Source organism: Gymnodraco acuticeps, unplaced genomic scaffold (assembly GCF_902827175.1).
Source record: "Gymnodraco acuticeps unplaced genomic scaffold, fGymAcu1.1, whole genome shotgun sequence".
NCBI lineage: Eukaryota > Metazoa > Chordata > Actinopteri > Perciformes > Bathydraconidae > Gymnodraco > Gymnodraco acuticeps.
The window spans coordinates 1,513,340-1,525,386 of record NW_022992081.1 but is presented as its reverse complement, the minus strand read 5'-3'; the positions used below and the strand labels follow the sequence as shown (position 1 = coordinate 1,525,386).

Sequence of the window (12,047 nt, the reverse complement as noted above, 5' to 3'; positions counted from 1 at the left end):
AGATAATCTCTTCTCTTTTGTGATTAATGTCACATGCATGGTCCTTGTTTAATAAAAGACATACAAATAATGGATGTATCTCATTAGACCTTAAGCATGAATTCTTGAGCAATGGCCAGTCACCTTGAGTCTGATCATCAAAATCAAATGAGTTAATGTGCGAGTAGGAGTAGACGTTTGTGCAATACGTTAATGCAACCTTGCGACCTCAAAACCACCGCGGGGGGGGGGGGTGCTGTGCTAGTGGATCGCCGGAGCTGTACTAGATTAGTTGTAAGTGCACTGCCTTGCGGTCTGAAGCACCATCCTTGATGGAGCATATGTGTGGGTTGGACCTGTATCTGGACCAGGAAAGGAGTGAGCAGAGGGTCGAGTTGTCCATTCTTGTTCTGTTTTCTGTGATATATCTTCCTCACCCTTTCAGACTTTCAGTTGCGCGCGCTACTAAGGAGTCGTGCTACCGTGGAAACCAAACAATGGTGTAGCTGTATTAAAGTCCGAGTGGAAACAGTCCTGAGTAAATCTGATTTTGTCAGAAATCGGGAGAAATATGACCCCGGGAGGAACCCGGGAGAGGGCAATGAAATCGGGAGGGTTGGCAAGTATGGCCAAATGCCCTTAATGGCATACATGAGGTATTGCAGTCACAAGAATGCGACTGACAACACTCAAAAATGTTGCCGCCTAAGCAAAGGCATAAAAACAGATTACTTCATGCACTTGTCTTGACTTTCAAAATATATATTCATTTTCCCTTGTTGTAAAAAGGCGCCTGCCCTGTTAGCGGAGGAATTTGAGTTGAGTGCGACGACATTTGAGATCAATTTGGTGAAATGTTGAACTTGTGTAGAGCAGCGAAATTCCAGCTCCAATGCAATTGAATGCCCTAGTGCTTGATAATAACCCACCTGTGAAACTATCATCTAGCACGGTTGTTTTGCGCACAGAAGGCATTAGAGAATTTGCTACGGTGCTGTGAGATGGTCTAGGTGCGTACTGTTCAAACAGCAGAAACTACTACAGCTGTCAAGACATTCTGTGTGGAACTGGAACAGGTAAAGATAGCACATCACTGACTAAAACTATGCACTTGGGGAGCCTAGTGAAAGTGTGTGTAAGTATAGTTCCTTGTGACTGTTGCATAGTGCTTTTGCTTGAAATGCCCGTCCATGGAAGATACAACAAAGCAAAGTACTGTCCTGTTCATGTGACTCGTGTCATGTAAGGATACAGGGCAGAGATCCACTGGGAGGTGGAGGCGGAGACAAAGAAACAGGAGAGGCTCCACATCGCCATGGCCACCGGCGTCCTCTGGGTGAAGTTAGACAGGGACAGCAGCACCCAGTCTCTCACCATAGAGGACTGTCCTGTGGCGTGGAGGGTCTGGAACACCTGGGGGGGGGGGAGCAGAGGGGGGACAAGAAGAGGAATTAGAAAAATAGATGGCTTTAAATTATTTTTGGAAAGATTACATTAGTCAAAATATAACAAATTACAAAAGCAGCTTTTAACTATGGTTAGTAAATGATGTGTGGCAATACAAAAGGAAATTACCCTAAATCACCCGCTAAAAATGGTTTTCAAATCAGTGTTCTATATCAATACAAGGCTGAATGCTGCCTTATTAATCCAAATACTGACTGCAGTGAATTCATTCTTGGTTTTAAATCTCAAGACAACAACTGGAACCCACTGTGTTAGCTTTAGCTTGATGTTGCCTTGACAACATATTGTCTGATTGCACAACAAAAGAGCTAGCTGCAGTCAAAACAGGGTAACTAAGTAACAACTTTATCGAGACTGGACTTCATTGAAATTCTCTGCAAGTCTCCTTGAAGAGGAATTTGATTTAACAAAGGAGTTTCCAGTTGGCCTTGCGAGCCTCATGTTCTGTGTAGAGTGACTGTTCCGCTGCTGACCTTGTAGACGACAGTGGCCATGAATTGTGGGTAAGGTTGCTGATTGGACAGGAACTCTCCGATGACCTTGTTCATGACGTCCTGTGGGGGGAAGAAATCGTCCAGAAACTGGGGAAGAATCCTGGCCACGACCCGAGCCTCGCTGGGTAAACCTTTCCGGATCCTGCAAGCGGGAAACCCCAGGGGAGAAAATGATGTGATAATCAAAACAAGAGCAGCTGCCAGCATCATATTTAGATGCCACAAACCCATTGAGGTCAAAGATGAATGAATTAGGATGCAAATTTAAATGGATAGTTTGGATAGTGGACAGATTGTAAAAGGTACTTATCCGTACCACCAAAGTCACCCAACAGCACAAAATACCCAACCAATGGAGGCAATGCAGATCAGAAACACACATTTTGTCCCTGGTAAAATTGGACTCAGTCATCCTGGATGTTCTAAAGACATGGGCTTGAAGAGAGCGTAGAAAACAGCTTCCATTTCCCCGTCAGAATGGGCTGTCTGACAGCAAGGTGAAGTGGTGACAATATCCTTAACATAGCATACACTTAAACTAATATTGCTTTTTATTGGTGGCTAATATAAACATTAGTATTCCTGTCTGTTTCTCCAAATGTAGGGCTTGTTGACCTAAATCTACTGTAAGTAATAAACTGACTATCAATAAGTAGCTCAATTAAAAAAAAAAAAAGTATGAATAAATCTGAGCATTTATTGTATAATGGAGGGTGTGTGAGTGTGTGTGTACCTGTCAAAGAGCACAGAGACCCTCTCCATGGCAACAATGATGGACTCGCTGTCCGGGGCCTGAGGGTCAGAGTGGGCGGGGCGACTGGCAGGGCTGGCTTTCTCCTTGCCTGAGGAGAAACCAACATGACCCGCCGTGACGCCCATCGCCTCTGCTGAGGCACAGTCAACCTGACCTCTAACCCCTGTCACGTCTGAACCCGACGCAAGCACCGCTGAGAGGGCGAGAGGGGGAGGAGGGGGGGCCGGTTGACCAGTGGGGGACAGGTTAGAGCGGGACACTGATATCACAAGATTCAGATCAGAATTTAGAGCTACCTTCAGTAAATCCCTTTTAGGGCCTGTGTCCACATAGTGCCTTTTTCTTTCTGTGAGCCCCCTCCCAGCGTTTCATCCAAAAGTTGACAACGATATCTCGACAATGTACCGACGCTGACGCTTGATAAACTAGCAGCGCCCCCTTTGTTTTTATGATCCGTTTGGGTTACTTCATATATGTGTGGCATTGTTTTTCACCATTAAAACCAACACGATGCTGCTTGCTCTCACATGAATGAGTTTTACCACTCAATCTGACAGCTGTAGAGCCAGGAGGACCATCTGCGTACGCGTTAAAAAGGAACAACAGTTTATTCGCAGCAACATCCAGTGTCCTCCCAATTGATCTGCTACAACAAATGAGCCTCTCAATCCTTGTTATGATCAAAAACAAGCTTTTCCTCCAATTCTTACATCTCTGATGCCTTCCAGAAATGAATAGCGCTTGGAGCAGCCACACTTTTGAGTGCTAAAAAAAAGTTGCTGGGTGCCGCGCTCTTACGCCGCAATTGACAGGATGTGCTCTCTCCTCCTTAGGAACAATTGAAAAAAGACACTGGCTATTTTAAAAAGGCAGTATGTGGACACAGGCACTTAAGGTTTTCTTTGAGAGGCTGCTGCTTAAAGTATTAGGAGAGATTTTGAATGCCATGTTTCCTGGGTACATTACATACTAGATTATCCTCTCTTCTGACCTGATTGTGCTTCAGCTTTCTTTGCCGTTATGCACATTAAGAGAGGTATGCCTAAAGTTTAAATCATTTCACATTTTCAAGAGTCTGGGTTTACATAAAGGATTTGCTGGCTGGCCCTGGGCAACAAAGAAGGGTGGCTAACAATACTGTATGCTAAGAGCAGCTGGAGTTAGTAAGGGACGACGTAGGGGTTAGAGGTATGGTATATCAGAGGTATATATAGAACACTTGTATCACATGCAGGAAGCAAGCAGCGTCACACAGGCATCAATAAAAGGTTATTTGGAGCTTTAAAAAAAAAAAAAAAAAAAAGGTCTGTTAAGCAGTAAACAGAGATTTAATTTATTTAAATCACTACTATTGGTAGAGGGCACATATGTAAACTATGATATATGTACTGTGAGCTTAATGCATGGGGGCATGCACAATCAGACATAAGCTGGTGAGTTAGTATTTCAGTAGAATAAGAGGCAGCAATATATTCCGACATTTATTTTTTATTATGATTGCCCAAGTTCTGCTTCATAAAATGTCCCAATTTCTTTTAGTGTCACCCTCAGCTATGAAAGAAGCTCCTCCAGTGAGGGACACACCAGCAGAAGCCAAGGTGGGAATTGGTGTAGATGAAGGGCTGCTACTATGACTTCTTTTATTATCAATTCATCTCCAGATGATTTTCTAGATTTCTAAATATATAACATGTCAATTGTAGTATCTGTACGTCCAAGGTGATGTCTTTAAATGCCTTGATTGTCAGTCCAAAACCCAAAGTTAAGCAGGAAATCTCTTCATTTGGGAAACTCAAAACTGAATTTTCTAAATTGTTTTATGAAAATTACGCTACACATATCTTAAACTGCACTGTAACTTTTATTATGTTTTTAAATGTCATCTTATATCATTGCTTTTAAATGAGTGTTTCTAGATATCATTTTATAATATGTTTCTTAATATCTTTCATTTTTGTAAAGCACTTTGAATTGCCTTGAGTTGAAAGGTGCTATATAAATAAACTTGCACTACATTTTACATTTGACTACTAAATAGAGTGTTTTTATATTTGAATACGATTTTGGTTGGATTTCCTAAATAAGGTCTGGGGTTAACCCAAGCTTATGAGATGTTCAAGTCTTGTTCGAAGGCATTAGAAAAGATCTGTAATCACCCTACTGGTGAATGTAGAAGCTTCTATATGTCAAAAACGGCGGTTGCAACCAAGTGACTAAATGAGACTACTAAACGTTATTGCGCTGAACATTAGCCACCTTGAGCTTGGATGTGGCGATGTGCAGTTTGTGATGCAGTTCATTTATAGCCTTATGCTAGCCATTTACTTATTAACTGGCAACTGCATTTATGCTTCCTTAATCATAAAAGTATGTGAATACATAAAGATTATCCTGCTGAACAAAACGTGTAAGTATCATAAACATATGTCTGCCACAGAGTTTATTTTCTGCAATATTTTGACATCCAATTGAAAGTAGCCCTTGCTATGCTAACTTCCGATTTTGTGGCAAAAAACAGCCATCAATATTAGAAAGGAAGGGGTCTAGGGTAAGTCACCGGAGATAAATGGGACACATCCTTACTAAAGCTTAATCAGTACTGACATTAGCTTAAGCTTAGCATTAGTTTGCAGAGCTTTAAGTGTATGTACTAATTACAATGCTAGGTTAAGTGTTGATGAACGTATTAAGAGTGCCCGTGCAGGTGGGTAGACCAGCTAGCTCAATCCAATAGTGAATTTTCGGTGAATTGAGAAAGTCAGTTACAGCAGTAATGGAAACACCAGTCCTCATTACAGTACTTGCTGCCGATGAAGCCAGAATGCTACGTTACGTTTGTGGACAGTCAGTCTTTGGAGAGCTTTTCTTACCGGTGTACATGCAGGTGAGCATGAGGCCCAGGGCAGCCATGGCTCTGTGTGGCGACGGCATGTTGACTCGATCCACGCTGAGTTTGACCAGCGTTTCTCCGTCCACGCGGGACAGCTGCTCCGACAGCAGCAGGCGCTCCAGGCCCCGCAGCACACAGTGGTAGATGACGGAGGGGGTGGAGTCCTCGCTGGCCGACACCATCACACCACACACCTGGAAGCCGGAGACAGAGGCAGGAAATAAATCCTTGGTAGTATTTTGAAATGCATCTTGTTTATATTCTGTTTTAGTGGTTGTGTTTGCCGTGAGAGAGATAAATGGACTTCCATTTTATTTGTACCCTTTTCTCCTTCATCCTAGTGAGCCGCGAATCATTGAATGTATTTTTGTTTGTTTGTTTCCCTTAGGGTTAGACAGCACTTTGGAAAAATCAATGATTCTGTTTGTTGTTTTGTCCTTGGTTCCCCTGAGTTAAATGGATTCAATTCAAACACAATATATAGCTACAAACCAATGGTGCCATCAATTGTTTTCCTCTAATTGCAAATCACGGGCCGGGCTTTGTTTTGGGAACCTGGAGAAAATAAACGTTCCTATCTTTGATGTAGTGCTTCTATTAACCTAGATTAGGGCCTTACTACAATGCCAAAGATATACAACAGCAAATCAACTCAAAGTATTGTATTCATTTAAATATGTTATTTGTGTCCCTTTCTTTAATGTTGACAACTAGTGAAGTTAACGTGACTTCAAATATATACAGACGGAATGTTTACCTGTATAATGCCAGCCATAAACTCAGCCCCTACGTCCAGAGGGTAGTTCTCCATCATGTAGAAGGCCACGGCGCACATCACCAACACATGCTGCTGGTTGTGCAGGTTCACACAGCTACAGCACACAGAGAGAGGACACAGACAAACAAAGTTGGTGGAACAAAATTAAGATTGAAATAAAACAGAAAGACCAGTAGAGTGTTGGTTTGAAATGTATAGGGCAGCACCCAGTGGCTAAATGTTGCACTCCATTCTTGCGAATTTGGAATTTGTCTTGTGAGCAGCATGTGGAAAAGGAATTAAAGATGAATTTAGAATATAAAATAAAAAGTAAATATGGATATCAAGAGTAGAAAGAGATTTATATATATACAGTGACGAACAGTTGAGTCCCGTTAAAAAAAGCAATTAAGAAACTATGAAGCTGTGAGTTCTCTGCTAGCAACAGGTGAGGCGATGTATACGGTTGTAGCTGTTGACAGGAATGATTTCCTGTCACATTGTTATTGCAGATTCTGTGCTAAATATAGAGTTTTAGTCTCCTAGGGAATGAGCGGTACTCACTGAGCGATGGCCCGCAGGTTGGACAGCAGGTACTCGGAGATGGTGGGAATGAGCTGTTTGGCCGTGTCGTCCAGCAGGTCACACTCCAACACGTACAGCACCCCGTGCAGAGCCCCCATGCGGCTGGGAAGGTGGGTGCTGCGCAGGGTGGTCTCCAACAGGCGGCACACAGGCTCCGCTATTGCTTTGTCCTACAGATGTACATTTTAGAGTGTTCAGACACTGTGTAATGTAGGATTATTGACAAACTCCCGCATCTTATCACATCCTTCCGACCACACTAAGCTGTACTCACCATTCCCAGGACGGCGGCAGCCTTGCAGATGGCAGGCACCAGGTATTGGTTGAGGATCTCGTCCTCTGGGGGGTGGAGCTTCTGCAGTTCCATCAGGGTGGAGAACATCATGTCGAACTGGTTCCTCTCTGTGAACAGGTCCGACACCGCCAGCAGCTACAGAGAACAACAGGGGGAAGACAGTGAGAGGGTGAGAGCAGTGTTGCGGGTTACATTCCACTCTGTTATTACCCTTAGTTTTAATGATGTAGCCTGTGTAAGCATTTCATTCATTCAATAATATACAGGAAAAACCAATTGATCATGCATTTATAAGGGCATGGAGGGGAAAGATGTCCACACAAATGAAAAAGATGAATGATTTTTTTATTCCAGTGACAAAGCAGACCAATAAAAACAATGCGGCCATTTAGTTCTGATGGCTGAACCCTAGATGTTCTGATGCCACATTGGAGACCAAATGAGCTAAACTAGCACAACTACAACACAAGCTTTAAAGTCGGGAACATAAGGACAGGAGAGTGATCAGAAGTGGGCAAGATACTATAAATAGTGGATTTCATTTCCCATTCCTGAAAGCACTTTGTTAATCTCTCCTTCCTTACAGAGAGGAGAAGAATATACGCTCTTTGGATTATTTCAAGGTTTCGTCAGTCCCCCCTAGTGGAGCTGAACATACACATGACCATTTATCGTTTAGTCCCCTCAAACATTTCTAATTTTCTCAGAAAAGACAAGGTTATGGAATTCTATTGTCTTGTTTCTGGGGTGAGGAAATAGCAAACTTGAGTATTTTTCTAATGCCATGTTAAGAATAACTTTACAACTGTAAACAGATATAGGAAAACTCTCTTGACTAGTATTAACTGATGTCTGGTTGAAGTGAGAATGGTGCATGGTAGCTCACCGATCGGACCACCTCACTGATGAGGATGGTCGGGGTCCTCCTGTTGCTCGGGGAGCCGGGGATCAGCCACTGACTGTAGAGCTCCAGGAGGAACTGGGAACATGAATGAATGTCCACTCCTGCGCGGTGCTTCCTGAAAGCAGTAAATACAGCGGTAAGTCATGTTAGGTATTCCCGTTTCAGTGCATATGTGTGCGGTGAACATCTTGTTTGACAGACCTGGAGTTGATAGGAGATGTGGGTGGGGAGGTGGGGGCTGGAGTGTCTGCTTCATCTTCTTCATCCTCCCCCCATTCTTCCTCTCTCAGTGGGGTGATGTTGTTACCTAGCCACACTGAGTGGATAGAGACCTAGAGGGTGAAGGAAACAAATGTTCATTGTGGTAATGAAAATCTCTTAAAGTTTAGAACCTAAACCAAAACACACTGTTCCTCGTAGGGCTGGGCATTCATATATCAATATTGTGATGATATCGTCAAAGATTTTGGATATCGTAGTATCAGAACATAATGGTCGTCTTTCCCTGGTTTTAAAGACTGCATTATAATAAAAGGCGTGACTTTCTAATGCTTATTATTTGTCTTTAGCCACCAAGTCATTATATCTACATTACTCGTGATTATTTATCAAAAATCTCATTGTCTATATATTTTAAAGCACATAGTCATCTTAACATTGATATTGAGGTATTTGGTAAAAAAACAAAAACACTATATTGTATAAACTCCATTTAGCACAGCTGTTTTCATGCATCACATACCTGTCCTAGTTTGTAGTCCATATTTCCCATCTCCCTCTCTGTGTTGATCTGAAGCAGCAGCTTCTCATGGCTGATCAGTGTGCCTGCTTAAAATAAAAAATAAAATTAATTAATTAGAGTTTGGAGGTGTGAGGGCAGCATCTGTAGGTCTGGTGAGAGGCTTTATGGATGTGTTACCAGCAGAGGCTGCCGACAGCGAGGGCACAGGGTCCCAGGCGTGGTACGGGTGGTGTGTGTGGACGTTGTCTCTCTTCGACACAAGAGACTGAATCTCTCTCTCCACCTCGCCTCTTATCACTGCCAGTTTCCTTCCAAACCTGGGCACATAGTGTTATTGTGATTAATATTGTGTATTCTTTTTTATTATTATACTGGTATTTGTTTGGCTAAAATAATATATTGTATTGTTATTATTATGAATGACTATACATTTCCTAATAATGTCCTGTAGAAACATAAATGATTGTATCTAATGTAAATCAAGTGTGATTGTGTAAGCGTACCGTGTTTCCAGGGCTTTGAGGGTCTTGTTGCGGGGCTGCTGTTCCAGACAGCTGACTGCAGGGTTGCCAGCAGTGGGCAGGGTCATGGCACTCAGCACCAGGCTGGTGATGGCCTGCACTGCTAACACATTCAACTGGGTTCGCTCCAAGTCCTCCTAGAGACAAAGAGGAGGAACAAAACATTGAGAAGGATGGGAAAAATTAAATAGCTATGGTGTAATTAAATACACGCATATGCGTATGTCTTCACGGCTCACACACTGAATTTACACAAAGGCATAATGTCCAAATCTTCGTAATTGTTGGATGTCTACATTTAATACATTTTCTGAGACCTTTAGAGTCAAAATTACCCCTTCTCCGCTTATGGTAATATTTGGAGTCGTTCTGGAGGACATTGTCTTTTCCAGACATTACTAAAATGCTGTGGCTTTCGCTGCCCTAAATGCTAGGCAACTTGGAAGCGTCTCCCACTTATGTCCAGTGGGTGGCGGAACTTATCTCGTTATCTTTCAGGTAGCTCACAGTCTCAAAAAGATTGGTGATCTCTGAGTTACAGGATTGATGGGGTTCTGTAGACATATCAGATTCACTAACCAGCAGCACGTTTAAGGATATAAAGAATATTCTTGAGTGTGTGTGTTTACCTCCTGCTGCGTCTCCTCCTCCTGGTCCATAGTGATGGGTTGGGTGACCAGCACCCCCAGCAGTGTGGCCCAGGTCTCCTCAAACTGAGTCCTGCTGCTCCAGCCTTGAAGGTATAACAGAACAATTTACATGAAGCCCAAAATGCAGAACGTTTCCAGCGCCATAATATTCTAGACTTGCACAAATGGGTAAGAGACAATAGGGCTGTGAAAATGGCCAGAAGTAATTCAAACATATTCCTAATAAATAAAAAAACATATGTTGCGACCGTTCAAATAAACAGTTTTACGCATTAGGTCCATGAATGTCCTAAATGGGCGGCGTAGTAGTATCATTTATATTTAATTTATTCAAACATCTTTAACCACACACCCCAGCACGTGCAATTCACATATAAATACTCAGATTTAAAATCCTTGTTGACAGCCCTAGTAGACAACATCATTTATTTTATAAACCTAAATAAGACTTTAAAGGGACAGCATGTTTCATGACTGTACCCAGTGTGTTGATGCGGTAGAGGAACTCTCTGAAGACATCCTTTTCCTGCAGGAAGTCCACAGGGATCTCAGGCAGTGTGGTGCCATACTCTCCTCCTGGCTGAGGGGACCAGCCCAGTTTCCAAACCTACACACAAACACAACATTTAAATATACAAATCCATCCATTTGTACAAACTCTATGCATGATATCTTACACACACTGACCAGTGGAGGTACTCGGGTGTAGCTGTTGACCAGAGGCAGCCGGGACAGACTGATGACAATGTTGCGCAGGGTTGGTGTGAGGAAAGCGGGAAATGCACTGTTTCTATGGTGACCCAGGGCAAGGATGCTCTGCAGGCCTTCCACCAGCTCCGCCATGATCTCGCATGCTTGCGACTCGCAAATGTCTGCAACATACAGGTGAAAGCTTTTAGAGATATATGATGGCAAATTCCCCTTGTAGGTCAGAAGAAATTCCTTTCAAAAGAGTGGCAAAGCAAAGCCCTTAAAATCCCAAATCACATGAAACAACCCAGAAGTTTGACTGACTCTCTAGAAAGCACTTACGGTCAGCATGTGCCGTGTCCACCTCGTCTCCTTCGGTGTCTCTCTCCGCCCTCGTCTTCTTCTTCTCCGGATGCAGAAGCTGGTCACCAGGACTCACAGCAACTAGAAAGGCGAGACAAACCGTTAGACCGTTATTGAAATGGCAATCAGAAATGCTGAGTCTTAAGTCACTCATGGCCTACAATATTTATATTATATATAATAGGCGTTTCACATGGGGCTATTTGCACTGGTGTAATGTAACCAAGCACATTTAATCAAGTACTGTACTTTAATAAAAATGTAGGCGCTGATACTTGAGTATTTTCACATTTTGATACTTTGTACTTTTACTCAACTAGTTTGTTAGCCAATATTATACCTTTTACTCCACTACATTATATGCAAATGTAACTTCCATGTTTTATTAAGATACATTTTACAAGTTTCCTCAATTGCATATGCCTTCCATTTTAGTGGATGGAACTCCAGAATGGAACACTGGAAGGTTTTAGAAACATATGGACCGGCTTCCAGGCCAACTGTTCAGTTATTCACCTGAAATTGAGACGCACAGACACACATCTGTTGCTCCTCACCGCCTTTTCAACACAAGCACGATTTGATTCAGAACTATCACAGACAATAAGTGACATGTCAGTCACAGGTAAGGCAAGGCAAGGCAAGGCAAGTTTATCTTTATAGCACCTTTCAACACAAGGCAATTCAAGGTGCTTTACAAAAATGAAAGACATTCAGACAAAGGCATTTAAAAACAGTTATTAAAAAGAAAAGATAATAAAAGAAACATTAAAAGAAAAAATACATGAATAAAAAGTACATGAATAAAAAGAGTTTAAGTGCAGTTTAAGATATGAATAGTTCACACAGAAGTTCCACTTTACTGATGAACACAACGGCTCAGTTTCAATTAAAAGCAGCGACAAAAAGAAAAGTCTTCAGCCTGGATTTAAAAGTAGTCAGAGTTGCAGCGGACC

General features: G+C 42.4%; 1 protein-coding gene across 9 annotated transcripts in view; it reads right to left on the bottom strand.

Moving 5' to 3' along the window:
* Positions 1 to 12,047, bottom strand: part of htt (huntingtin) — a 67,167-nt gene that overhangs the window by 3,188 nt on the left and 51,932 nt on the right. For 4 of the 9 annotated variants that reach the window (XM_034202399.1, XM_034202402.1, XM_034202401.1 and 1 more), the window contains 16 exons: positions 11,071 to 11,172; positions 10,726 to 10,910; positions 10,519 to 10,645; positions 10,018 to 10,121; positions 9,371 to 9,525; positions 9,045 to 9,184; positions 8,868 to 8,953; positions 8,327 to 8,457; positions 8,108 to 8,240; positions 7,201 to 7,356; positions 6,906 to 7,096; positions 6,342 to 6,456; positions 5,565 to 5,778; positions 2,674 to 2,887; positions 1,920 to 2,082; positions 1,232 to 1,392 (listed from right to left, as the gene is read on the bottom strand). In XM_034202399.1, the coding sequence (XP_034058290.1) occupies positions 1,232 to 1,392; positions 1,920 to 2,082; positions 2,674 to 2,887; positions 5,565 to 5,778; positions 6,342 to 6,456; positions 6,906 to 7,096; positions 7,201 to 7,356; positions 8,108 to 8,240; positions 8,327 to 8,457; positions 8,868 to 8,953; positions 9,045 to 9,184; positions 9,371 to 9,525; positions 10,018 to 10,121; positions 10,519 to 10,645; positions 10,726 to 10,910; positions 11,071 to 11,172 (2,377 nt within the window). The remainder of the gene's footprint in view (positions 1 to 1,231; positions 1,393 to 1,919; positions 2,083 to 2,673; positions 2,888 to 5,564; positions 5,779 to 6,341; positions 6,457 to 6,905; positions 7,097 to 7,200; positions 7,357 to 8,107; positions 8,241 to 8,326; positions 8,458 to 8,867; positions 8,954 to 9,044; positions 9,185 to 9,370; positions 9,526 to 10,017; positions 10,122 to 10,518; positions 10,646 to 10,725; positions 10,911 to 11,070; positions 11,173 to 12,047) is intronic. The other 5 variants (XM_034202400.1, XM_034202407.1, XM_034202405.1 and 2 more) reach the window with 3 other exon arrangements.